The sequence below is a fragment of the Muscardinus avellanarius genome, assembly GCF_963383645.1.
Source record: "Muscardinus avellanarius genome assembly, chromosome: 10".
In the NCBI taxonomy this organism is placed as follows: domain Eukaryota; kingdom Metazoa; phylum Chordata; class Mammalia; order Rodentia; family Gliridae; genus Muscardinus; species Muscardinus avellanarius.
In genome coordinates this window covers 59,535,870-59,561,639 of record NC_137796.1, presented here as the reverse complement: position 1 = coordinate 59,561,639, position 25,770 = coordinate 59,535,870, and the positions used below count along the sequence as shown (strand labels likewise).

The 25,770-nt window shown below is 51.7% G+C and overlaps 2 protein-coding genes across 2 annotated transcripts in view; one reads left to right on the top strand and one right to left on the bottom strand.

Moving 5' to 3' along the window:
• LIG1 (DNA ligase 1) overlaps window positions 1-7,417 on the bottom strand; it is a gene marked incomplete at its 3' end in the record, with an annotated part of 31,199 nt that extends 23,782 nt beyond the window's left edge. Inside the window, exons 1-6 of the mRNA XM_080702468.1 lie at window positions 7,377-7,417; window positions 6,318-6,407; window positions 5,615-5,750; window positions 4,976-5,102; window positions 1,781-1,873; window positions 284-424 (exon numbers count right to left, since the gene is read on the bottom strand). Coding sequence (XP_080558594.1) covers window positions 284-424; window positions 1,781-1,873; window positions 4,976-5,102; window positions 5,615-5,750; window positions 6,318-6,407; window positions 7,377-7,393 — 604 coding nt within the window. The 5' untranslated portion in view covers window positions 7,394-7,417. The remainder of the gene's footprint in view (window positions 1-283; window positions 425-1,780; window positions 1,874-4,975; window positions 5,103-5,614; window positions 5,751-6,317; window positions 6,408-7,376) is intronic.
• Window positions 7,418-10,984: 3,567 nt separating this feature from the next.
• ZSWIM9 (zinc finger SWIM-type containing 9) lies at window positions 10,985-24,934 on the top strand (the record flags this gene model as incomplete). The annotated part of the gene is made up of 3 exons (XM_080702767.1): window positions 10,985-11,283; window positions 17,991-18,303; window positions 22,952-24,934. 3 exons carry the CDS (start codon window positions 10,985-10,987, stop codon window positions 24,932-24,934), a joined length of 2,595 nt encoding a protein of 864 aa, XP_080558893.1.
• Window positions 24,935-25,770: the final 836 nt, after the last annotated feature.

The window sequence follows — 25,770 nt, the reverse complement described above, 5'->3', positions numbered from 1 at the left end:
CTGACGAACTACTGCCCAGTTAACACCACTTAATGGGCACTTCAGGCTTCTAAAAGCTATAAATACTTGAAGGAGGAGTGGCTCTTCTTTTTCCACACGCATGGGAAGAAATAGCAATTAAAAAGCCCAAGAATAACAGCAAAACACGTGATTCTCCCGGATCATGCACTTGAACAAGCTGGAGAATCTACAGCTGGTTAATGTAAATTAACCATCCTCCAAAGACTCTAACCCCAGTATCAGGGTGATGGGGCCGCAGAGAGGAAGAGGATCTGAAACTCACTGGGCCTCGGGGGGTCAGAGGACGTCGCAGGGTGCTCCCCCTCCTCCTCCTCTTCATTCGCTTTTGCCACTTCCGCCTCTGTGGAGCTTTCTCTTGGGGTCTCTGCTTCTGATGGGAGACAGCAAAAGACCACTTTGCCCCCTGAGGTGTTCTGCTCTGGAGACCTTTTGCCCGTGTGCTCTTTTCTGTACTCATCAAAGCGTGGTGGCCCCCGTATCTGTGGGTTCCACATCTGCAGATCTGACCAACCATGAGTGGAAAATATCAAAAGCTCTACATCTGTGCCAAACTCATGCAGGCGCCCTCATTCCTTAAACAACAATACAACAACTATTTGCATAGCTTTTACCTCTTACGGGAGGATGGGCAAAGGTTATATGCAAATGCTGTACCTATGTAAGGGGCTTGAGCCACCAAATATTTGGGTATCCAAGGGGTTGGGGGGTTCAGGAACCTATGCCCTCAGACAACTGTATTGGATCATATTCCTCACAATGACACTCTATCTCTGCAAAGCTGGGTTGTTGCTGGTTGCTGTTATAAAAAACCAAGTATCAAGCCAGGCACGGTAGCACACGCCTGTAATCTCAGTACTTGGGAGGCTGAGCCAGGAGGATCACATGCTCAAAGAAGCCTCAGCAATTTAGACAAGCTGTCAGCAACTTAGCGAGACCCTGTTTCAAAATAAGAAATTAAAAAACAGGGCTGAGGGCGTAACCTGAAAGTAGAATGCCCCTGAATTAAATCTCTTGTCACTGAAAAAAAAAAAAGAAACAAAAAAACAAGTATTGGACAAAGATCAACATGGAACACAAAATGAAGGGGACGGCTTTTTACTGTATTCTCATTTGAGATACACCCCATTAGTCACGAGTAAAATATAAGTATTTTTCTTCTTAGTGTAACTGTAGTACTTCATAGTTGTTTACACACAGCTACTTAAAAAGGGGAATTGCTGAAGTATTGGTCTAGGGGCACTGTGAAAAAGTAACCAAGACACCACCAGCACTGAGAACCAAGAAAGTCTGGAAACCTCTACTTTACCAAAAAATATATACAGAAAAAAGAAACCATTAAAGAAAACATTTCGCCGGGCGTGGTGGCGCACGCTTGTAATCCCCGCGCTGGGGAGACAGAGACAGGAGGACTGTGCTGGTTCGAAGCCAGCCTTGCTGGCTTAAGAGACCCTACTTCCAAAAATATATATAAAATAGGTCTGGAAGTGTAGCCCAGAGGTAGAAGGGTTTCCAGGAACCCCAGTACCACAAAAAGAAAAAAAAGAAAAAGAAAACATTTCCTATAAAAGTGCTGCAAAAACAGAAGATAACAATGGGAAGTTACACGTGAGCTAATACTGCATTAAGAAGGCCAAGCAAATGTACTCCAGGCATCAGACCAGCGGGGCTCCCACAGGCCCTTCCTTCCCGGCCCCTGCAGACTCCACAGCACCATGCACGCACGCACGCACACACACTGTCCTCTCCTCCAGTACCTTACCTTCCTCCTTCCTCCTCTTGGCTTCTCTGTCCTTGTCCTCGCTCTGCTTTCCCAGGACGTCCTGAATTGTCCGCTTGGGGAGCTGCTTCCGAGCTGGAAAGGCAAAGGGCTCGGTGTGGCTGCCCCGCCAGCCTGTCTGCTCCCTCCCAAGAGGCCAGACTCCACTGCCGGGCCTCTGAGGAGGGGGGGGCACCCCTCCCTCCCGCACCCGCCCACAGCCACTGCCCCAGAGCAGGCCTCATCCGTCAAGTCCTGCTGCCCCCAGCTATGTGACCCTGAGCAGGTCAATGCCCTGTGTGCCTCCCTCTCCTGCATCTAGAAGTAATCCCCACAAGTACACAAAGATGGTATTCAGCAGAGTGCCTGCCTCCTGCAGGTGCTCTCGGCTCCCTACCCGCATCCCTGGGATCTTACAACATGTTCCAGACAGCTTTTCTGGGACCTTAGAAGCCTGCAAATGGCCTAGGATTGGCCCACTTCAGCGACCAATAGAGGCTGGTAAATAAACACCTGGCCCCCTCGAGCCCGGCTGGGCAACCAAGGCCAAGAGGAGCGTGCCTATGCCTATGTGGCTCTCCAGGGCATCCCCAGCTCCAGCTGCCCACCCAGGAGCCGACCTAACAACACACACTGGAGGACTGCCTGCCCATCCCCGAATGGCCACCCGTGGTCCCCACCACCCCCAAGGAAACAACCTGCACCTGAATCCTTTCTCAGAACTTCAGAGTCTGCTTGTGCAGGACCCCGAACAGACCTAACAAGTGACAGAGAACTCACTAAGAGGCATCATTCTCGCACATCTACACTGCTGTACCACCTCCTCCCTGGTCATCCAGCCCCCAAGGTCCCACAGGGATCTTCCATCAGCCATGGCTAGCACTGTCTCTCTGTGCTCAATGCCCTTCCACAACTCCAGTCTCCACTTTCTCCAGGTCACTGATCTCCTCCCCATCCCACTGAATCTAACTAATCATCTGACTCTTCTTCCCACACTACTTTCTCTTACAGCAGAACTGGCGGTGTTCCCAAACACATCAAACTGTGTGACACCTGGTGCCTCAGCACGTGCGGGTCCTGTTGGCTTGCCTCAGCACAGCCAACTTTCTCCCATCTTTTTATTATTATTATTATTATTCTTTATTTTGAAATAGGGTCTCACTGAGTTGCAAATGGCCTCACTAAGTACCTGAGGCTGTCCGCGAACCCAGATCCTATGGTCTCAGCCTCCCAAAGTACTGGGATTACAAGCGTGTGCCACCACACCTGGCCCCTCTCCCATCTTCTAAGATGCAGTTCAGCCAGCGCCTCCTCTGGACGGCTGCCTTCAGAGTTCCCAGAGTGGCCCTCATTACTAGCACTGCCCAGTGGACACGGTCAGCAAGTCACATAAATGATCTGAAACCTTACAGCAGCCGCATTGAAAAAGGGAGGTGGGAGGTCAGATACACTTAGTTTTAGTTATATATTCTACTAAACTCAATATACTCAAAATATGATCTCAATATGTTTTCAATATTATCAGCATTTTTTGCATGGGGGGGTACTAGGGATTGAGCCCAGAGGTACCCAACCACAGAGCTATACCCCCACCGAGCCATTTTTATTTATTTTGAAACAGGGAGGACCTCACTAACCACACACTAGTCTCAAACCTGCGATCCTCCTGTCTCAGTCTCCCAAGCATTGAAATTACTGGCGTGTGCCCCCACATCCAGTTTCAACAATCTTTCTTAATGCTAAATCTTCAAATCTTGATGTACTAACTGCACATCTCAACTTGGGCACAAAGTTTCCATCAGAAATACTTAATCTGAGCACACGCTTGTAATCCCAGCATTTGGGAAGCTGAGACAGGAGGATCATGGTTCAGAGACAGCCTCAGCTACTTAGCGAGGCCCTTTGCAACTCAGTGAGACCGTTTCAAAAAATAAAAAGAATATAAGCCGGGCGTGGTGGCGCACGCTTGTAATCCCCGCGCTTGGGAGGCTGAGACAGGAGGATCACGCAGGTTCAAAGCCAGCCTCAGCTACTTAGGCTCTCAGCAACTTAGTGAGAACCTGCTTCCAAGTAAAATATAAAATAGGTCTGGGAGTATAGCCCAGAGGTAGAAAGCCTCTGGGTTCCACCCCCAGTACCACTAAATTAATTAAGTAATTAATTAAAAAATAGGACCGGAGGTGTAGCTCGGAGGTAGAATGTCCCTGGGTACCATCCCCAGTACCACATACATACAAAAAAACTTGATCTGAGTTATATTTCTTCAGATTTACAGTTGAAAAAAAGGATATTCACATATCTAAATTGTTCATTAAATATTGGCACGTCTTCCCTAACTGAATCCAGACGGGTTGAACATCCCTTATCCAAAATGCTTGGGAGCAGAGGCATTTCGAATTTTGGAATTTGGGGCTTCTGAATATGTGCACTGACTTTATCACTGAAGCATAAGTGATACTCAAAGTTTTTAATTCTAGAGCATCTCAGATTTTGAACTTTGGAGCAGGGATGCTCAAGTTATAGCGGCTCCCAAACATAAACCTACTTACAATGATGCGACATTAAAAGCTCAGTTCCTCCGTCACATCGCCAGGGCTCAGCAGCCCGCACTGTACAACACGGGCTCCCGCTCCCTGTATCAGGACGGATCTTTTGCCCTGCCCTTCCGCTCAGGACATGGCGCCATTCCTCAGCTAGCTCTCCAGGACCTGCTCAGTCCTCAATCCTGCACTTCAAACCCTAAGCAGCCCCGAAGGCCTTCCCAACTCACTCTCTTCCCAGCCTAGAACTCGCTTCCCTCCTCCTTCCCAACCCACTCTTTTTTGCCCTACAGGGCTCAGCTTGGCTCACTTTTCTTCCAGAAGTTTCCATGAATCCACCCTAGCGGGCTCAGGACATGCCCTGCCCTATGCAGCCGCCATAACATATGCAAGCATCACAATAGCCGACAGCTAAGAACTCTGGATCCATTCACCTTTACCGCTACTGATATTTCTGTGTGGTGGGTACTATAATTATGATTATCTTTTTAGAAAGCAAAGTGGTCCATTTGCCCAAGGCCACACAGCCCATGCATGGTGGAGCGGTGCTCTGGACCACAATACAGAGGTCGGGGCCATGGTGAGGAAGGCTGCCTGGTGCAGACCCAAGCAGGGAGAGAGACAGCAGCTAGAAGGACAGGGGCCCAGGTGGACTTACCTGTGATGCGCTTCGGGATCCCTGATGGGGAGATGTCCATGGGGGAGGAGCGGGAGAGGGAAGGGTTGTTCTCAGGAGATAAAGCAGGACTGGAAGGAGACACTGGTGAGGAGTCAGGCACAGGCTTCTAAAAGGTAACAGAAAGATCGGTGCTAAAATGAGGGAAGGAAGAATGGACCACCTAGGGATCTCAGCTCCCAAACACTTGAGAATAGAGGGGACTCAGAACCACTCACTACACCTACTCCTCCTTTCTGGCCCATGGTCCCAAAAAGTCCTCTCTCACCTGCCGGCAGTTTCATGGTTCCAGACTCTCCTCATCACAGACCCCATTAACAATTCTGTTTTTTAAAGTCAGAGAATTCTAGATTCTTAGCTATGCATATTATGGCCCAACTAAAGACCACATTTCCCAGTCTCCCTTGCAGCTAGGTCAGGTATGGAAAGACTACATTTCCCAGCCTGCCTGGCCAATGCCTGAGGGCTTCTGCACTCCAAGACATAATGCTGCACTGCCCAAGCCCTGGGCACACTAGGGACTGTTTTGAGAAGCCGCTTCAGCAGCTGCTGCACTCGGTCCCACAACAAATGGAGATTAGGGCTTCTTCTGGTGAAACAGGCAGGTAGACAGGGCCCTACCTGGCCTCTGGGTGGGGTGAGGGCTTCATCTTCCTCCTCCCCTTCGCTGCTGAGCACCTGGGCTGCCTTCCTCCCCCGCCTCTTCACTGGAGAGTCGCTCTCGGATACCACCCCGTTCCGCTCCTTCAGTGCGGCTCTGGAAAACAAGAAACGGTATCACAGGAGGAGGCGTGGAGCACCACCACCAACACTCCACTCCACCCCATTCCCTTCCTTTCCTTCCCAGGCTGCCCTACATATCCACCACAGTCCGGCGCAAACGAGAGATCATCTTGCACACAAGAAAACTGGAGCCCTGGAGTAAGGTTACTTGCCCAGGGTCCCAAATGAGGTGTGTGAAGTAAACGTGACTCAGTCCAAGCTCTGGCAAGCTGGACCAGGGGTGATCATGTGACCCAGGCAAGGTTTCCCTGAGAATGTATGCTGTTGAGATGTGGCCAGTGGCCAGCTTCTCTGCCTCATGGAGAAAAGTCTAATGTAGAACGAAGCCAAGACATGTAGAAATAGAGTCCTAAAGACAACTCTGAGGCCCTGGAGCCAGCCTGAAGCTGAACCTGACTTTCTGACTTCCAGCTGAATTAGAAAAAAAAAAAAACTCCTTTTGGGCCCTGACATATATTAAATTGGGGTTGTAACGCTTGTAACGAGAAGAATTCTGGTTGATAAAGGCGCATCCCATGTCCCGTTATGTCCCCTGCCATACTTAGGAAGAGGCGCCGTCTCTCTGTTGCTGTTGCTTGTCTCCTTCTCTGACTTCTTTGCTTTGCCCTCTTTTGTGGGGTGGAAAAATGACCTGGAGGAGCATAAGAGGGAGAAGGGGAAATGATAAGAGCATCCATACCCCAGCTACCCATTTTACCCTGCAGCTTCCAACACTCTTTCCCATTCATCTAACTTGTTTAACCTTAAGAAAGTGGGGGGAACCACTCTGGAGGCATACACCCATACCCCAAGTACTTGGGAGGCAGAGAAAAAAGGATTACAGGTTTGAGACCAGCCTCAGAAACTTAACAAGACCCTGTTTCAAAATGGAAAACAAGCCGGGTGTGGTGGCGCACACTTGTAATCCCCACGCTTGGGAGGCGGAGACAGGAGGATCCTGCAGGTTCGAAGCCAGCCTGCTGGCTTAAGAGACCCTGTTTCCAAATAAAAATATAAAAAATAGGTGTCTGGGAGTGTCGCCCGGAGGTAGTAGGGTTTCCATGAACCCTACCACCAACAAAAAAAAAAAAAAAGGAAAATAAGAGCCGGGTGTGGTGGCGCACGCATGCAATCCCAGCATTTGGGAGGCTAAGACAGGAGGATCGTGGTTCATGTACAGCCACAGCTACTTAATGAGGCCCTTTATAACTTGAGAACCACTGGCTTAGGGTTTCTCCCCTCCAGGCCCCACAACTAAATACACTATCCAAGCCAGCACGGCTTGTAATCTCAGCATTTGGAAGGCTGAGACAGGTTCACAGGCAGCCTCAGCTACTTAGTGAGGCCCTATGCAACTCAGTGAGACCCTGTTTCAAAATAAGGAATAAAAAATAGGACTGGGGCTGTAGCTCGGAGGTAGAATGCCCCTGAGTTCCTTACCCAGTACCACAAAAAATAAATAAGTAAATAAATAAATACAATATCCATCACTATACTCCACTCCCAAAATACTTAACTCCTGAAAATTCCAATTTAATGTTTAACTTGAGTTTTTGTATGAAAAAGCAGACTTTCTGGAGCAAGAAACAGAGGGCCCAGGAGAGTACAGCAGGGTCCTTACATGATACTTCGCTGCATGATGGCGGCAAAATTATTTTTTCCTCTCTCTCCTGTTAGCTGAAAGAGAAATTCAAAAACTTAGTGAGGTAACTAGTTGCGCAGAGACCAAAACACAGAAAGCTCTTCCTCAAGGGAAAAATAAAGAAAAACAAAACTACAATCGGAAACATGCATCTCCTCTTCAAGAATTAAACTCCCAAGCTGGGCATGGTGGCACATACCTGTAATCACAGTACTTGGGAGGCTGAGACAGGAGGATCACAGGTTCAAAGCCAGCCTCAGCAACTTAGACCCTGTTTCAAAACAAAAAAATAAAACAGGGCTGAGGGTATAGGGCAGGAGTAGAATGCCCCTGGGTTCAATCCCCAGTTTCACCAACTGAAAAAAAAAAAAAAAACTCCCCCTGTACTCCCAGGCCTACAGAACCAGAGCTCTGTGAGTGGAGCGAGACCCATCTGCAACTTACTGAGACCCTGCAACTTAGTGAGACCCTATTTCAAAACAAAGCCAAGCTAGGCATGGTGGCGCACACTTGTTAATACCAGTACTTGGGAGGCTGAGACAGGAGAATCCAGGTTCGCGGCCAGCCTCAGCCACTTAGGGAGGTCCTCTGAAACTCAGTGAGACCCTGTTTCAAAATAAAGAATAAGAGCTGGGCGTGTTGGCCTATGCTTGTAATCCCAGCATTTGGGAGGCTGAGACAGGAGACTGGCAGTTTGCAGACAGCCACAGCTACTTAGTGAGGCCCTTTGCAACTCAGTGAGACTATGTTTCAAAATAAAAGAATAGAAAATAGGGCTGGGGGGTAGGGGTAGCTCAAGGTAGAAAGTTCCTGGGTTCAATGCCCAGTACTGCAAATAAATAACGTACATACATACATACATACATACATACAAAAAAAATAAATAAAACAGGGCTGGGAGTGTACCTTAGGTCTAGAATGCCCCTAGGTTCAATCCCTAGTTCCACTAATTGAAAAAAAAAAAAAAAAAAAAAAAAACCTCCCCCTGCACTCCCAGGTCCACAGATCCAGACCTCTGGGAGTGGACAGGGAAAGCTGTGGGCCTGGTGGGCTTAAAGGAGAGCCTAAGACAAAAGTCAGAGTACAGAAGGAAGGTCTTACTTAGACTCGACCTTCCTCACTTTCCCTCATGCCTCCTTCTTAGCTACTTGATATACAAAAGCTGGGACTCAAACAAAAAAAAAAAAAAAAATAGGCAGAAATGGGGATAAAGACCAAGCACGGATGTCCCTACTCCCATTTTCCAGTTTCCCCGCAAGGAACCCCCCCCCTTGGTTTTCAGATGCCCAGTCTCCTCTCCAAACAACTTTTTCCTTTAGTACTGGAGATTGAACCCAGAGGCATTCTACCTGCAAGCTACATACCCAGCCCTTCTTATTTTGTATTTTGAAGCAGGGCCTTGCAAGTTTACTGAGTCTCACTTGATTGCTGAGGCTGGTCTCCAAGCTGCAATCTTCCTGTCTCAGCTTCCTGAATACTAGGATTACAGGTGTGCGCCACCACTCCTGGCTTCAATGCCATTCTTCTTGACAAATGTCCTATCGCTGACCCGTCAGACTTCCTCCTTTCCCCTCTGCGAGCTCCTCTGCCCCTAATACTGGACAACAATGAGCCCTATCCCCTAAGCTCTCAAACCTCCTCTGTGGCTTCACTGGCTCCCAGGCCTTTGCCCGGGTCTTCCAGAGTAGCTGAACCTTACCCAGGTGCCCGCCACTTACCAGGCATACTATTAAACTCCCCGCGGCCCCTCCTTCCTCCTGCTGGGCCCACCCCTGACAGCTGGCGTCCAATACTAACGCCGGGCCCTAAATTAACATCGTCCCTGGCCCCAGGACGGCCAGCAGCCCCGCCCCCCGCCCTTCCCCAGACCCCGCCCCCAGGCCGCTCGGGCCCCGCCCCCTCGGAGTGGCCTCGCCCCTCCAGGCCTCTCCTTTGACCCGGTCTCGTCCCAGCGGCTGCGGCCCTGGCCTAGCTTCCGCCTGGCTCCTCTCTCCGCTCGCGCGCTCCCCTCGCCACCGCGTTCGGCCGCCTCGGCGTCCCCGTGCCCGCTCCTCCGCCGCCACCCCGCCGCGGCGAAGCCACGGGCCCGGAGCGCGCTGCACGCCCGCCAGCCCCGGCCCTGCATCTGCGGCCCTACCTGCCTCGCGCCGACCCGTCGCGCGGCCGCCTCGGACGCAGAGCTCGCCCGCTGCTGGCCGCGGCGCACCCGGCAGTCCCAAGTTCGCGCCACGGAATTCGCGCGCAGACCGCGGCGGGAGGGGGAGGGCGGGGCCAGCTGGGGGCGGGGCCTGGGCTGCGCGCGCCGCCGCCGCCGCCCGCGGGACGCCGGGAGTTGTAGTTTCCCGGACAGCCTGGAAAGGGGGTGAAGTGGGGCAGGCCCTCCCGCACGGCATGCTGGGAAGCGGCCCGGAGCCTGCCCTCGCCCTGGACGAGCGGGTATGGCTGCGGGTCCCAAGAGTGACTGGTGGGGAAAGGGGAAGGTTTGGCGGACGCTGCAGCGCGAGGCGCGGCGGGAAGAGAGGCCGAAAGCCGCGCGGGGCATCCCGGGAGCAAAGGCCGAGCCGGGCTTCGGCGCGAGGCATTGTGGGAGGTGGACGCCGCTCCGGGTTGGGTAGGTGAGTGGGGGGGGCGGGCAGGGTGCACATCTGGGGGAGCGGAGAGGCATGGGTGCACCCTGGACGGCGGGGCAGGGAGGAGCCGCGGCGAGCGGGACTGGGAGGGTTGGAGGAGGTGGGAGCCGGCTAGCAGGGGCTGCAAGAGGGAGGGGAAGGCGCGGGGCGACGTGGGGGGGCATCTAGAGTGAAGAAGCCGGTCTGAAGACAAGGGGACCTGTGTTGACCGAAGACATACACTGGGAAGGATGGTGACTGCAGCTGAGAGGCGAGGGCCACAAGCTCACCTGGTGTGTGTTTGTGCTGGGGAGGTGCCCCTGAACCACAGATGAATATTGGTGGTACTTATAAGTTGAATTGGCCACAAGTGGGCCCCCACCTGTAGGCAAAGAGTCCATAACGGGATGTGGGGAGCATATCTGGAAAGGGAAACATCTCTAGGAAGCAGGAACCACCGCTGAAGGTGTGTCCAATCTGGAGGTGGGGCAACAGGAGCCACAGGTGCACGAAGAATATGCCTTGGAGTACGGGGGTCCATGAAACACATTCGGAGATGAAACATCTTTAGAGAGGGGCACAGCTAGATACGGTTTCAGACAAGTACAGGTCCCTGGGAGAGGGAATAACAGAGGGGATAGGGCATGAAGGGTTAGCCCTCTCCCAGAAAGGGAGGAGATCATAGCTGGAAGTTCAAACACAACTAAAGAGTTGTCCACAGCTGAAAGGAGGCACCCCAACTGCCCCTCTTTGCAGCTTGGGGTCACATCTAGGGAGTTTGGGCCCAGAGTTATAGACTGGTTCCAACAAAGTCGGGGACACGGGTACTAGCAGGGGAAAAAGGCTTACATTCAACCCTGGGCAAGTGGGCAGAGATGCCAGGACTGATAGGGCAAGCTAAAAATGAAGACTATGAGATACGTTGGGTGGGGATGAGTCTGATATCCATCTGTTCTCCCTTCCGTATAGGGATCCGGGATGGAGCCGCCTGAGCCCCCACCGGGCACAGCTGTGGTGGCAGCAGCAGCAGCAGCGGCTGGGAAGGAGGAGCAGGAGCTTCTGGAACGAGCCTTCTTCTCCTGGGCAGAGTTCAGCCGCTTCTTCGATAAGTGGTGCCAGCAGCGGCTGGTGGTCTTCTCAGTCAAGAGCTCCAAGCACGTGGCGCGCAGCCCTTGGGCCAGCGCGCCCCCACTGTACAGGCTCATCCACGTCCTCAAGTACAGCTACGTGCTGCTCGTGTGCAAGGACGTGCGTGTACCCAACCAGCCCACGGAGTGGTGCGTGAGCCCTAGCGACTGCCCTGCAGGGGGAGAGGGAGGGGGCGGCAGCCTGCCCCGCCCAGAGGGGAGAGGGAGAGAGGCCAACTGACACTGATATGTACCCAGGGGCAGAGAGGGAGTCAAGGAAGGACACTTGCTGAGAGATACTAGTAGCCAAAGGAAGAAGCCAGGGGGGGCGCAGGCGTTGGGAGAGTGACAGGCAACCTGCACTCAACTCACAGACCCTGGCAGAGTGGCACACACACACACCTGTGATCTCAATACTTGGGAGGCTGAGATGGGGGAATCGCAGGTTTGAGGGCAGCCCCAAGAGTTTAGAGAGGCCCTCAGCAACTTCGTGAGACCGTGTCCAAATAAAAAGGGCTAGGGTGGTGTAGCTCAGGGGTAGAGTGCTCCTGGGTTCAATTCTCAATGCCACAAAAAGAAAAAAGAGAGAGAAAGAGACCCTTAGAGATGAACACAAGGGGTTGGGGGGGGGGGTATCAGAAAATTCTAGACACCAGACAGAGTCGGAGAAATAGGAGAACCAGGTTTTACACACATAGAGATTGAGAGACCAAACTACAGGAAAGGCACAGGACTAAAAAATTTCTCTTATTCATTCAAGATAGGACCAGGTCCCATACTGGGAGCTGGGGATATTTTAGTGTATGGGATGGGTAAGGACCATGAAACAAGATCCCAGCCCTTCTGGAACTTCTAGAATGAATAGGAAGACTGACATTAAGAGAACAAGCTCACAGGTAGTTTCCTATGGCTGAAGTGTTGCGAGGCAGGCAGATGAATCCAGGAAAGCGGAGAACCACCTGGGCCGGGGGTGTTTTCACCTCAGTTTGAAGCAGATCATTTCCCCATGCAGTGTTGGGCTTCTAACTTCCCTTGACCAAAGGAAGAAAGCAAAACAACCTCCTCCTATAGGTGGGGCTTTCATGCCCAAGTTTGTCCCAGACTCCACACTCTGCTCTACTGCATTGTACTAGGACTATGGCTTCTTAATCTGCCTGTTTGGCCCCTGTAGGTGTGTGGATTTGGGGCCCTTGGTTGGGAAACCATAGATAAGATCAGCGAGCTTAATAACAGCCTTCGGGCTGCCCAAGGCCAGCACTGCTGCTTACTGGATGGGTGTCTTTGGGCAATGAATGAACTTTACATCTCCAAGCATCGGCTTGTTCATCTCTGACGCGGGGCTGTCAAAGTAGGCGCCTCAGGAAGCCTTTGTGAGGATGCCCTTAGGCCGTGCACAAGAAGAGCGCCTGTCCTGAGCCTGCAACCCAGGGCAGTTGGTGCAGTAAGAGCTGTTGGGAGAGCACAGTCTGGGCTGGTGCGTTGCAGAGAATCTGTCAGTTCTCTTAAGCAAGTGACTTTCTGCCTCAGTTTCCTTACTCGAAAAGTGGGGGGTGTAAAAGTACTTGTCTCAGTTTTTGTGAGGATTAAGATAGCTAGCAGGGGGTAATTGTTCAGGAGTACATGGGCACAGAATGGTAACAGAGTCTCGCCCAGTTGCTTAAACATTTGTCGTGGGATTTCTGTTTTCTTGTTTATCCCTTGTTCTAGTAGCAGAGACTCGGATCTGAAAGCAGACAGGCGTCAGACACACATCGTGGTGCAGTGATCTAGAACACCTGAGCTTGCAGAAGGCTCAGGGCTAATCTGAAATCTGCTCGCAGGACCCAATTCAGTGACACAGCTTATTGAGCACCTGACGTGGGCAGGCCCTTCACTGGGCATTTGGAACCCAGAGCTGCCCTGTGCCCTTGAACTGCTCAGAAGCTAATGGAGGAAACAAAGATTTAAAAAGAAAATGCAAATTGCGACCCATAGCACAGAGTGAGAGTGAAGGAGGAGACGGGAGCCAGATAAGAAAGTGGTCAGCTCTACCTGAGCGCTTACAGGGCAGTTCTGGGTGGCTTTGCATAGCAGGTAGCCAGTAACCAGAACCTGTGCACAGTATTTGGCTTACCAAGCACGGGGTGCTTACCACGTGGATACTGTCTCAGGTGTTCTACGAGTATCAGTCAGCGGGCAGGAGGGCCCAGGACAGTGCCCTAGATTTGTGCCAGGTGACCAGGTGGGTGATGAGGATGGACCCTAGATGGCGAGCTGAGGTGGGGGTGGGGTCGATGGCTGGGGCGCCCCTTTGCTGAGCTCTTGCACCCTCCCTTCCCAGCTGCTCAGAGCAGGGCTGCTCCAGCGTCACACCCCGGCCTTTGAAAACACAAAGAGCTTTAAAATCTGTGAGATCGCTGGGCGTGGTGGTACACACTTGTAATTCCAGCACTGGGGAGGCTGAGGTGGGAGGATCGTGGTTTGCAGATAGCCTCAGCTACTTAGCGAGAGCCTGTTTCAAAAATAAAAAGACTGAAAAATAGGGGTGGGGATGTAGCTTGGAGGTAGATGCCCCCGAGTTCCATCCCCAGTGCAGGGGAGGGAAAAAAAAAAAAAAAACTTGTGAAATTGAGAGTAAATGAACCAGGTGTGGAGTTGCACACCTGAATCCCAGTACTTGGGAAGCTGGAACAGGAGGATAACAGGTTCAAAGTCAGCCTCATAATGTAGCAAGGCCCTCAGCAATTTTGCAAGAGGTTGGTTCAGAATAAATAGGTTTGCAGGATATAGCCCAGAAGTAGAGCGCCCCTGCATTCAGTTCCCAGTATCAAACACTCCAATGAAAAAAGCAAATGGTCGAGGAGAATGGCACACAAATTGCAGCAGTACTTTTAGAATAAAAACTTTTAAGTAGCTGCTACCATTTCTTATGTGTTCACTTGGCACTTGCCCCTTTTCCAACCACTTCATAGTATTTAATCCTGTTAGGTAGTCCTCCCCAACTAGCCTGTGAGACTGCTATTATTTCAGCCCTAACTTCCAGATGAGAAAACAAGCACAGAATGACTAAAGGAACCAGGCATGGTGGTGCACGCCTGTGACCCCAATACTCGGGAGGCTGAGACAGGAGAGTCCCAGGTTCAAGGCTAACCTCTGTAACTTAGCAAGGCGCTCAGAAACTTAGACCCTGTTTCAAAATAAAAAGTAAAATTGGACTGCAGGTGTATGTAGCTCAGAGGTAGAATGTTTCTGGATTCAATCCCCAGTACCAAAAAATGTTAAATAAAAAATAACTCAGAATGGCTACAGGACTTCCCCAAGATGACAGTTGCTATGAGGGAAAACCAGAATTTGGACTCCCACAGTCTGACTAGTCAGCAAAGCCCATGCTTCTAATCACCAAGCCAGCCTCAGCTACTTAGTGAGGCCCTCTGCAACTTAGTGAGACCCTGTTTCAAAATAAAGACTAAAAAATAGGGCCGGGTGTAGCTCAGAGATAAAATGCCCCTGGGTTCAAATCCTAGATTCCTAGTACAACCAAAATAATAATAATAATAATAATAATAATAATAATAATAATAAAACTTTCTATAAAAATGTTGATATCACACCCACCATAGAGAAACACTGGATCCCCTCTAAGGAAGCAGATGCCAATATAAATATTATTAAGGAAGTACACACTGAGTTTTTGTTGTTTGTTGTGGTGGTGGAAATCAAACCCAAACACTGAGTGTGTGTGTGTGTGTGTGTGTGTGTGTGTGTGTGTGTGTGTGTGAGAGAGAGAGAGAGAGAGAGAGAGAGAGAGAGAGAAAGAAACCCAGGATCATTCTATCTCTGAGCTGTGCACCCAGCCCTTTTTAAATTTTTGTTTTGAAACAGGGTCTCTAGATTGCTGGGAGTATTGCTAAATTGCTGAGGCTGGTCGTGAAACTCATCCTCCTGTCTCAGTCTCTCGAGTACTGGGATTACAGGTGTGCACCTATAATTTTTTTTAGTTTAGCTTTTTTTTTTTTTTAATTGTCATTTCAAGGTAGTCATCTTGTCTACTATCCAAACTGCTACTTGTATTTTTTTTTTCTTCCTGATCTCATGTAGTGGGCCAGCTCTGTCCTGCAGTTTGAGAAAGGCTGTCCCAGACACACTCTTGCTTGCACACAGAGGTGTCTATGAGAGGCCCCTGAAGTGTTGTTTGTAAGAAGGCTGACCTGGAAATCGCGTAATAAATAGTTGGCAGAGCCCTGGAGCAGAACAGGAGGCAACAAATAAAAGGAATGACTGAAAAGTGGAAAATCTGACAAGTGAGGACGCCAGCCACAAATCATTGTACAGAACGTGATCAGTGTCTTCGTCTTCCGGCGCCATTGGAATAAATCATTTCCAATGTGGTGGCCTAAAACAAAGAGGTGATTCATTGTTTTATGGCATCAGAGGCTCCTTCTGGAAGCTCCGGAGGGCCTGCTCCTTTACCATCCAGCACCTGGAGCTGCCCACATTCTTCGGCTGGAAGTCCCTTCCTCCACAAGTCACATCAGCAGAGAACCTCTTCCTGACTCTCTGAGTCTTTTATTCTTTTTTTTTTTTTTTTATGTACTGGGGATTGAACCCAGATATATTCTACCTCTGAGTTACACTCCCAGCCCTTTTTTACTTTTTATTTTGAAACGGGGGTCTCACTAAGTTGCCGAAGCTGGCCTTGAACCTACGATCTTCCTCTCTCAGCCTCCCAAGTACTGTGATTGCAGGCGGAGGACACCAACCTGGCTCTCTCTGTATCCTTGATGCTCTCACTTCCTGCACTCTCTCAGAAGGGCCCTTGTGATGGCATTGGGCCCACCTGGATAATCTAGAGTCCCCCATCTCAACACCCTTAATGTAATGGTCCCAGGTAACTGCGACATGCACGGTGCCAGTGACGGGGATATACACATTTTGGGGAGACATTATTTTTTCCTACCACATGCCAGAAAACAGGTTTTCTGTATAAACTTAAAAAAGCATTAATATAGTTTCAGGAAAGTGCACATGTCATAACATGTGCAACTTGATGACTTCCCGAAATTAAATGCACATGTAACCAGGACCCAGAACAAAAACCAGTTCTATCTAGTCACCAAAAGCCCCCAGTGTCCCAGGGTTAACCATCAAGTTACTGCTATCTAGCAGATAACTTTACCTGCTATAGAAGTTTGTGTAAATGGAAGTCAAATGGCAAATTCTCTCATGTCTGGCCTATTGGACACAACAGGTATGCAAGGTTTATCCGTGTTGCTGGAGATCCTAATGGCTTGTTCATTCTTACTGTGGATTAGTATTTTGTTTTTGGAATCTATCACAACTTATTTTCTCTGTTGTTGGATGTCTATACATTACTGACTCTTACACATCATTTCATGTATCTGGCTAGTAGGTGCAGAACTGCTGTAAACACAGTGTGATTTAGTGTCCATATGCCTGCACTGCATCACAAGGTCACAAGAAGTGCACCTGCTAAGTAGATAATGCTACCTGGTTTTTCTTTTTTTTGAAATGGGGTCTCACTGAGTTGCGAAGGGCCTCGCTAAGTAGCTGAGGCTGTCCGTGAACCGGGATCATCTGGTCTCTTCCTCCTGAATGGCTACCTGGTTTTTCAGATGACTGTCATTTGCCATTCCTGTCAGTGACGCATGGCAGTTCCAGTTGCTCCATATTCTCATTGATGCTTGATGATATCTGTCTCTCATTTTGGGGGGTTTTGTTTGTTTGTTGGTGGCACTGGGCGTGGAACCCAGGGGCTTTTCTACCTCCGGGCTATACTCCCAGACCTATTTTATACTTCATTTGGAAACAGGGTCTCACTTAGTTGCTGAGGCTGGCTTCAAACCTGTGCAATCCTCTTGTCTCAGCCTCCCAAGCACTGGGATTACAAATATGCATCACCATGCCGGCTCTCTTTTTTTAAAATCCCATTTTCTCTTTCTGTTTTGTTTTGTTTGAAATGAGGACTGGCTGTGTGGCCCAGGCTGGCCTTGAACTCTTGGGCTTAAGCAGACCTTCTGCCTCAAGCCTCTTGGGTATGTGGGTATGGGTGTGGGTGTGCGTTTAATAAAACTTTTTTGTGTGTACTGGGAATTGAACCCAGACACATTCTGCCTCTAAGCTACACACCAGCCTTTTTTATTTTTAATTTGAAACAGGGTCTCGCTAAATTGCTGAGTCTTGCTGGAACCTGCAAACCTCCTGTATCAGCTTCCCAAGTACTAGGATTACAAGCATGGGCCATTGTGACCAGCTTGATGTGGCTTGTGTCACGTGTTGTGGTGTTTCCTTAGGCTTTTCATCTGTTGTCTCCACCGTGAATGAATTTGAGCACCTCCTGAGCAAAGTTTGAAAACAGAGAAACATACTTCCCATTGTCATGGACACAGCAGTGGCTGTCTCTGGGGCTGGAGAATGGGATTCATTAGGGCAGGATTCATCGAGGGCTTGGTATCTTGATGCTGTAGCTAAACCTGAAGGCTATAGGACCAAAAGAAAAGGTCTTGTTGCTGAAGTTGTGGGGAGGTGATATAATAAAAGATTTGTTCACCTCAGATAGCTGCGGGCTGCGGGTACAGAATTATAAACGTGGTGCTTCCTGTGTTCCAGAAGCTATTGTAAGTGTTCTCCAGGTATCAGTTCTTTTCATCCTCCCATTCCTATCAGGAAGGTATGATGATCATTACCTCCTTTACTACACGGGGAAACTGAGGCACGAAAGGCACGAGAGAACTTGCTCGAGGTGACACAGCTAGTATATCCTTAAGGCCCTCCATGCCTGAAGTTTAATTCTCTAAAGAAAGCATGAAGACAGGCGGCACGGAGGGATGTGATGGCGCCATCCTTCCTCCCTCCCGCAGGCCCGCCCAGCCCAGCTGCCCGGCCTTCATCACCATCAAGCTGAGCCCGCTGCGCGACCGCCTGGTGGTGTCGGAGTGCCAGCTGACCCACTCGCACCCGGCCTGCCCGCGCGAGTTCGCCTACCACTTCCGCCCGGGCCACCTGCTGGCCAACGCCTGCCTGCCTGTGCGCATCACCAACCAGATCTCCAAGCAGTTCGTGGCCCCGGCCGACCTGCACCGCCTGCTGTCCCACTGCAAGGGCCCGGACCACGGCGTCCTGGACGCCCTGCACGTGCTCGAGGGGCTTTTCCGCACCGACCCCGAGGCCAAGGTAGGTCGCGTCCACCCCCCGCGCTTCCCGGGCTCCTTTCCCCTCCTCTGCACCTGCTTCTGCAGGCACCCTCCGAGCCCTTGAACAGGACACCCAAGGCTCCCTCTCGCGGGCTGCCCCGCAGCACCTTCTGCCCCGTGGAAACAAGGTTCATTCTGCCCCGGCCAGCAAGGCCTTTGGGCACGGGCAGTGCTACAGCAGGAAAGGAACTGAATGCTGATTTTGCCACTTGGTTTTTTGGTGCTTAGGATTGGACCCTGCGGCATTCTACCTCAAAGCTACACCCCTCCGGCCTTTTTTTTTTTTTTTTTTTTTTAAACAGGGTCTTCCTGAGTTATTGAGAGTCTTGCTAAGTTGCTTGAGGCTGGCCTGGAAGCTGCGATCCGCCCCACCTCAGCATCATCCGCCCCACCTCAGCATCCGAAGTACAGGGATTACAGGTCTGCCCCAACCCCCAGGAACTGAATGTATCTTATCTTAATCAGTTGAAATTTGTTAAGTAACCTGGGGCATGATGACAGACACCTGTAATCCCAGTACCTGAGAGGCTGAGGCAGGAGGGATTGAAGGTTTGAAGCCAGCCTCAGCAACTTAGCCTGACCCTGTTTTCAAACAAAAAGTAAAATAGGACTCAGGATATAGCCTGGAGGTAGGAAGCCCCAGGATTCGGTCCCAAATCCCCAAAAAATAAATAAATAAAAGAAATTTACATAACTACTTAGGGCTGTTGGCTACCTTGCAGAGGTGGCTGCTAGAACCACCTTGCGGTTCTAGTGGGAGACACCAGCGGTGGGTAAACACCCCGCTTGTCTCTACGCTTAGGTGCTGGGAAGAAGAGAAGCCAAAGCGATGGGAGGTGCTAAGTTTTTTACATACTGAACTGCATAATTTGAAAGTGCACAGGTTGTAAGTATATAGTATAATGCGTGTTCACAGGACGAGAGCACCCCTGAGCTCAACACCCAGATGGAAAATAGAAGGGAGGTGCCGTGTGGCACACTGGCGTGGAGAGGGAGCCACTGGAACCCGGAGCTAGATCAGAGCTTCCAGAGAGACAGGTGTAAGGGTGCTGCTTGAATTTGACAGTCAGGGAAGGCCTTTTTAAGGAAATGGCGAAGCAGGGAATCCGGGTGGAGGGAAGGGACCCCCTTCCTGTCCTCAGAGGAGAGAGAGCTCCAGGCAGCAGGAACAGCCACCGCAAAGGCCCAGAGGCTGGACTCGCGGTGTTGCGAGTGCTGCTCCTCCACAAGGAATCTTTCTGCTGCTTTGATCCAACCTAAGAGCTAGGGTGGACCTGAATTTAAAAAAAAAAAAAAAAAAAAGCAACAGGGAAAAACTGGTTTTTCCACATGGCTTTGTCTTTCTCTCAGGCATGCATGGAAGCCGTGCCAACTTAAGGTACAGCCAACATGTGAAGCCAGTCTTTGGATTCAAATCCAGAGCACTGTCCCCATTTCCGTCCTCTAGCCACACATAATACTGATAATTTTAGTTTTTGTGTGTGTGTGTGTGTGTGTGTGTGTGTGTTACCAGGGATGGAACCCAGGGGTGTTCTACCTCTGAACTATACACTAGCAGTATTTTTTTATTCTCTAAGTTGCAGAGGATCGATCCTCCTGTCTCAGCCTCCCAAGTATTGGGATTACAACTGCACACCACCACGCCCGGCTACCAGCCTTTTTTTTTTTTTTTTTTTTGGGTGTGTGTGTGTGTGTGTGGTACTGGGATTCCTGCAAACCCTTCTACCTCTGGGTTACACTTTCAGACCTATTTTATACTTTTTATTTGGAAACAGGGTCTCTTAAGCCAGCGAGGCTGGCTTCGAACCTGCGCGATCCTCCTTGTCTCTGCCTCCCAAGCACAGGGATTACATGTGTGCTCCACCATGCCCGGCCCCCAGCCTATTTTTTATCTTATACTCTGAAAAAAGGTCTTGCTTAGTTGCTGTAGGCTTCACTATGGTGCTAAGGCTGGCTGTGAACCTGCCATCCTCCAAAATACAGGCGTGTGCCGCCATACCCAACAAACATTTTTTTAATATAATCCTTTGGCCTTTTGTACGTCCTTGGAGGAGTGTCTGTTTAGTTCATCTGCCCATTTATTGATCTGGTTATTTGTTTTATGGCGTTGTGTTTTCTGAGTTCTGTATATTCCTAATATTGCCCCTCTGTCAGGAGGGCAGCTGGCAAAGGTTTCCTGCCATGCTGTGGGCTCTCTCTCCAGGCTGCTCTCAACTGGTGCTTCTTCCCGCTGCCAGGTGCTGCCAGGTGCATGTGAGGACTGTGCTGTCAGTTCTCAGTTCTGCCAATGGCCAGAATAGGATCCATCTATTTCTTTTCGTGGGGTGATGTGGGATGAGTGTCAGCTTGTTCATCTGCTTTCCAGATTCCAAAGTTTTGCACCTGTCATCTCTCCTATTGCTCCTGTCTTTAGGGGAAAGCCATTTCTACAGATGAACTTGAAATTCAGCAGGAAATGAAATTGGAGAAATGTGAGCCGGGCGTGGTGGCGCACGCTTGTAATCCCAGCATTTGGGAGGCTGAGATTGGAGGATCGCGGTTCGCGGACAGCCTCAGCTACTTAGTGAGGCCCTCCGCAACTCAGTGAGACTCTGTTTCAAAAATAAAGAATAAAAAATTGAGCAGGGGGTGTAGCTCAGAGGTCAAATGCCTCTGGGTTCCATCCCCAGACCTGCAAATAAAAAAAGAAAGAAGAAAAGAAAGAAAGAAAGAAAGAAAGAAAGAAAGAAAGAAAGAAAGAAAGAAAGAAAGAAAGAGCCGGGCGTGGTGGCGCACGCTTGTAATCCCAGCATTCGGGAGGCTGAGACCTGGAGGATCGCGGTTCGCGGACAGCCTCAGCTACTTAGTGAGGCCCTCTGCAACTCAGTGAGACCCGGTTTCAAAATAAAGAATAAAAAATAGGGCAGGGGGTGTAGTCCGGAGGTCAAATGTCCCTGGGTTCCATCCCCAGACCCGCAAAAAAAAAAAAAAATAAAAATAAAAAAAAAAAAAAAAAAAAGAAAGAAAGAAAGAAAGAAAGAAATTGAAGAAATGTGTTCAGGCCACATCACCTTCACACAGTTTCACCTGGCTTAATTTTTCTTTATAAGATCTACTGAGAGAGTTCTGTATTGATAATATGTTTATATAATAAAACATTCTTTATTCTCATCCCAAGACTAGGCTAAGCAACAGACCTTACTCTCTTTACCTTCCTGCAGTCTCCCAAAAGAGGGGGTACCAGTTTCAAGTCACTATAATGAAATGCCTGGAGCAGGTAACTAACTAATAAAGGAAAATGCTTTATTTAGTTCACAACTCTGGAGGTTCCAGTCCAAGACAGGGCAGCAGAGCCCGGAGTGGCCCGTGTAGAAGGTAAATCGCTGTGATCTGCAAAGACAAAAGATTGGACAGAACTGATGCATCCCCAATGTGTAATGTTATCTGACTGACTTTACACCACCCATGAAATACTGTGAAGTGCCTAAAAAGAATGAGAACAGCTCCGCCAAGCACAGTGGCACACACCAGGAATCCCAGTACTTGGGCAGCTAAGACAGGAAGGTCACAGGTTTGAGGCCAGCCTCAGGATTTAGCAAGACTGTTTCAAAATAAAAAAGGCAAGAAGTATAACTCTGAGATAAATGCCCTGAGATCAATCACCAGTACCCCTTCCCCCAAAAAAGAGAGAGATCTTATGTTTAAAAAAGAAGAAAAGAAAAAGCAGGTTGCAAAGCTGGGCATCATGGCTAATGCCTGTAATTCCAGACTTGGGAGGCTGAGACAGGAAGATTGCAGGTTCCGGGCCAGCCTTGGCAACTTAGTAAGACTTTCAACAACTTAGCAAGACCCTGTTCCAAAATACAAAAAAAAAAAAAAAAAAAATAGGGCTAGGGGTATAGTTTGGAGATAGAATGCTCCTGAGTTCAATCCCCAGTACCACAAAGGAAAAGAAAAAGGTTGTAAAGAGATGCACATAATGTGCTGTGTTGTGTACAAAATGGAGAAAACAAGAAATAGAGATGTGCTTGATTAATTTCACAGACGGGGAACTGAAAGGTAGAGAGAAAACAGGCGCGGAGGGGTAAAGTCTCGCAGTTAGGAAGTGGCAGGTTGGGATTCAAATCTGGACAGTCTGCCTAAGCATCAGCTCTTTACCACCAGGCCAGTGGTCCTGATGGTGGGAGATGAGGCGGGGAGAACACAGTTCCCACCTTGGTAAGCTGGCGTGGGCGCCAGTGTGCCTGTCTGTTAAAGTCCCACTGGCTGGACCCGCTCTGAGAACTCCTGCCTCGCAGCCCAAAGAGGAATGAACACCCAGCTTCCCCGCAGGAAAAACAGGCTCAGAGGCTCAAAGTGTTGTAGGTGCAAATATCACACTGCGATTAGGTTGTGGCGCCTGGATCTCAGAGCCTGGCAATCGGGCTCAGAGTCTGTGGGTTTTGTTTCTCGTGTTGTTGTTGTTGTTGTTGTTGTTGTTGTTGTTGTTGTTGTTGTTGTTGTTCCCCTACACTGCCCCCTGCCGGCCAAAAGAATAAGCGCATATCCCTGCTGTAATGAATGGATTCCGGTTTCCCCGGAGGGGTTGGCCCACGTCCTGGGAGCTGGGCAGGGCGGCCCCTGACCTCTTTCCTTGCCCGCGCCCGCAGGTGAAGCTGGTGTTCGTGGAGGACCAGGCGATGGTAGAGACTGTGTTCTTCCTGACGTCCCGCACCCGGGCGCTGTTGCGGCGCTTCCCGCGCATACTCCTGGTGGACCGGCTGCCGGGGCTGCAGGGCGCGCTGGACCTGCTGGCCGTGCTGTGCGTGGACGGCGCGGGCCACGCGCGCCAGGCCGCCTGCTGCGTGTCGCGGCCGGGGACGCCGAGCCTGCTGCGCTTCGTGCTGGTCTCGCTGCTGCAGAGCGCGCCCGACGTCAAGGGCCGCGTGCGCTGCCTCACGGCGGGGCCCGAGGTGGCGGCCCAGCTGCGGGCCGTGCGCCAGCTGCTGCCGTGCGCCCGGGTGCAGATCTGCCGCGCGCAGGGCCTGGAGACGCTCTTCAGCAAAGCGCAGGAGCTGGGCGGCGCCAGCCGCGAGGACCCGGGCCTGTGGCCGCTGCTGTGCCGCCTGGCGGGCGCGGCGTCCTACGCCGCCTACGCCGAGGCCCTGGCCGAGCTGCGCGCCCAGGGCCCGGCCGCCTTCGTGAAATACTTCGAGCACAACTGGGCGCCCCGCCACGACATGTGGGTGCGATTCCGCGCCTACGAGGCGTCCCGCGACCTGGACGCCTGCGCCCTGGTGCGCGGCCACCGCCGGCGGCTGCTGCGCCGCCTCAGCCCCTCGCACAGCGTGGCACAGTGCCTCCGCGACCTGGTGGCCATGCAGTGGGCCGACGCCGTTGGAGAGGTGGACTGCGAGGGCAATGATGACGATGGCGCGTGGCAGGGGAGCCAGCCCGGGAGGGGGGTCCAGGTGGAGAACGAGAGGGTCAGGGGCCTGAACGCCGGCGAGCTGGGAGCCGCCCCGCCCGAAAGCGAGAAGGGGCGGGGACTGCAAGCCCGAGAGCCAGGCGGTGCCCGGCCGGGGACGCAGAAGGGGCGCAGGCCAGAAGGGGGGGTGTGCAGAGGGGCCCAGGTGGAGAAAGGTCACTTGACAGGGCCAGAGATCAGAGACTGGAGGGGGGGTGCCCAGCTAGGGGATCGCAGGATTAGGGTACTGGAGACCACAGACCAGAGGGGAGCCCAGTTTGAGTCTGAGAAGGCCATGGGTCTAGAAGGGAACCCCTGGAGAGGGGTGCAGTCCCCCGAGGACCGGGCAAGTGGACTGAGACCCCGAGACCGGAGGGGGCCTCAGGTGGACACAGAGAAGGGGAAGGGGTTCGAGGTCAGAAACTGGAGGGGGGTTCATTTAGAGAAGCCCCCGGAGCCGGTCCCTGAGAACGGAGACCAGAGCGGGGCCCAGTGGCGTGGAGACAGGCGGAGAGGGCCAGAGGTGGCGGAAGAGCGAGGAGGGAGGGCGGGGGTGAAGCGGAGCCGGGGCCTGGAGGACATAGTAGTCATCCAGCTGGGGGACACACGGGTGGCAGGCATGGCAAACGGAGATGGAGGGGGAGCCCGGTCTGCAGGCCCCACGAGCAGAGCTGCACAGAGGATAACCTGGGGGGCGGCGCTGGGAAACGGAGTCCCTTGTGCCGCCTCGGTAGGGACTGTGCTGGAAGGCGACCCCGAGCTGGCAGCAAGGAGGAGCGAGACCCTGAGCGCAGGGGAGACGCGGCAGGCAGGGAGCGAAGGAGAAGGCCCACGAGAGTCAAAGAGGCTCTGCCGTCCGCCGGGAGAGGAGGAGGTGGACTGGGAGCCGCTGGCCAAGTTCCGGGCAGCCTGTGGGCCGGAGCTGGCGGACCTGGTGGCGGAGGAGCTGGCCTTTGCCAGGCAGCACGGAACCCGGGGTTTCCACTGGACTGGAGCCGGCTTTGCCCTTCAGGATGGCACCTCCGACTTCTTCCTGGACGCGGCCCTGACACGCTGCAGCTGCTCCATACACGCGGCGCGCCGGTTGCCCTGTAGACACCTCTTCGCAGCGCGCCTGCTCACTGGGGCAGCCTTGTTCCACATGGACCTGCTCAGGGATTGCTGGGGGAGAGCCCAGGAGCCCTGACCCTCCGGGCCCTGCCTGCCACCCTCCACTTGGAGGGCAAGAGGGCATTCTTCGATTCCAAAGATAACGGGGTGGGGGCCTAGAAGGCCACTCCAGTCCCTCTGGCCATCGCCTGGGTCATCCAGGGGCCTCCTCTTGGCAGGTGGCCTCTCTGAGGAAGATGACAATGGTCCCTAGGCCTGGAACCGCAGCTGTGGGAAGGGCCAGGGCCAGGGTGGCCTCAGAGGGCTTCCCTTGCAGAGGTGTGAGCAGGGTCCCAAGGCAAGCAAGGACAGAGCGGGGGAGGGGAGGACAGTAGTAATACGGGAGACTGGGGGGAGCGGGGGTCAGCCCAGAGAGTGCAGGGGCAAAGGGGGACCAGGGGAGAACAAGGTGATGGGGAGAGGGAAGGGCAGAGAAGATAGAAGGGGAGGCCAAAATGGAGAAGAAATTAGGAAATGGGGTGGCAGGAGAGGAGAGGGCATTGTAAAAAGGGACAAAAGAAAGGTATGAGAGAGGGGAAGTGACTTGAGTATTTCTCCAAGAGCTGAACACTTGGCTTCCCTTTACCCTCTGGTTGATGATTCCTGGAGAGGGGGATACTAGGAGGTTGGTTGGGTGAAATGGAAACACCCCCCCCCAGGGAGGGGAATTGTTTAGACTGTTATGCTCTAAGATTGGAATAAAACAGTATTATTTTGGTCTCCCTGTCAAATTCATGGCCTCTGGGGGAGACCGGGAGGCTCAGATCCAGAAAATTGAGATGGCCCGCATCCCTCTTACCAGTGAGGCCTCCGAGGGCCAGATGGATGGAGGGACCACAGTCAATCCCACTCCCTTGCCTGGATCAGTGCACA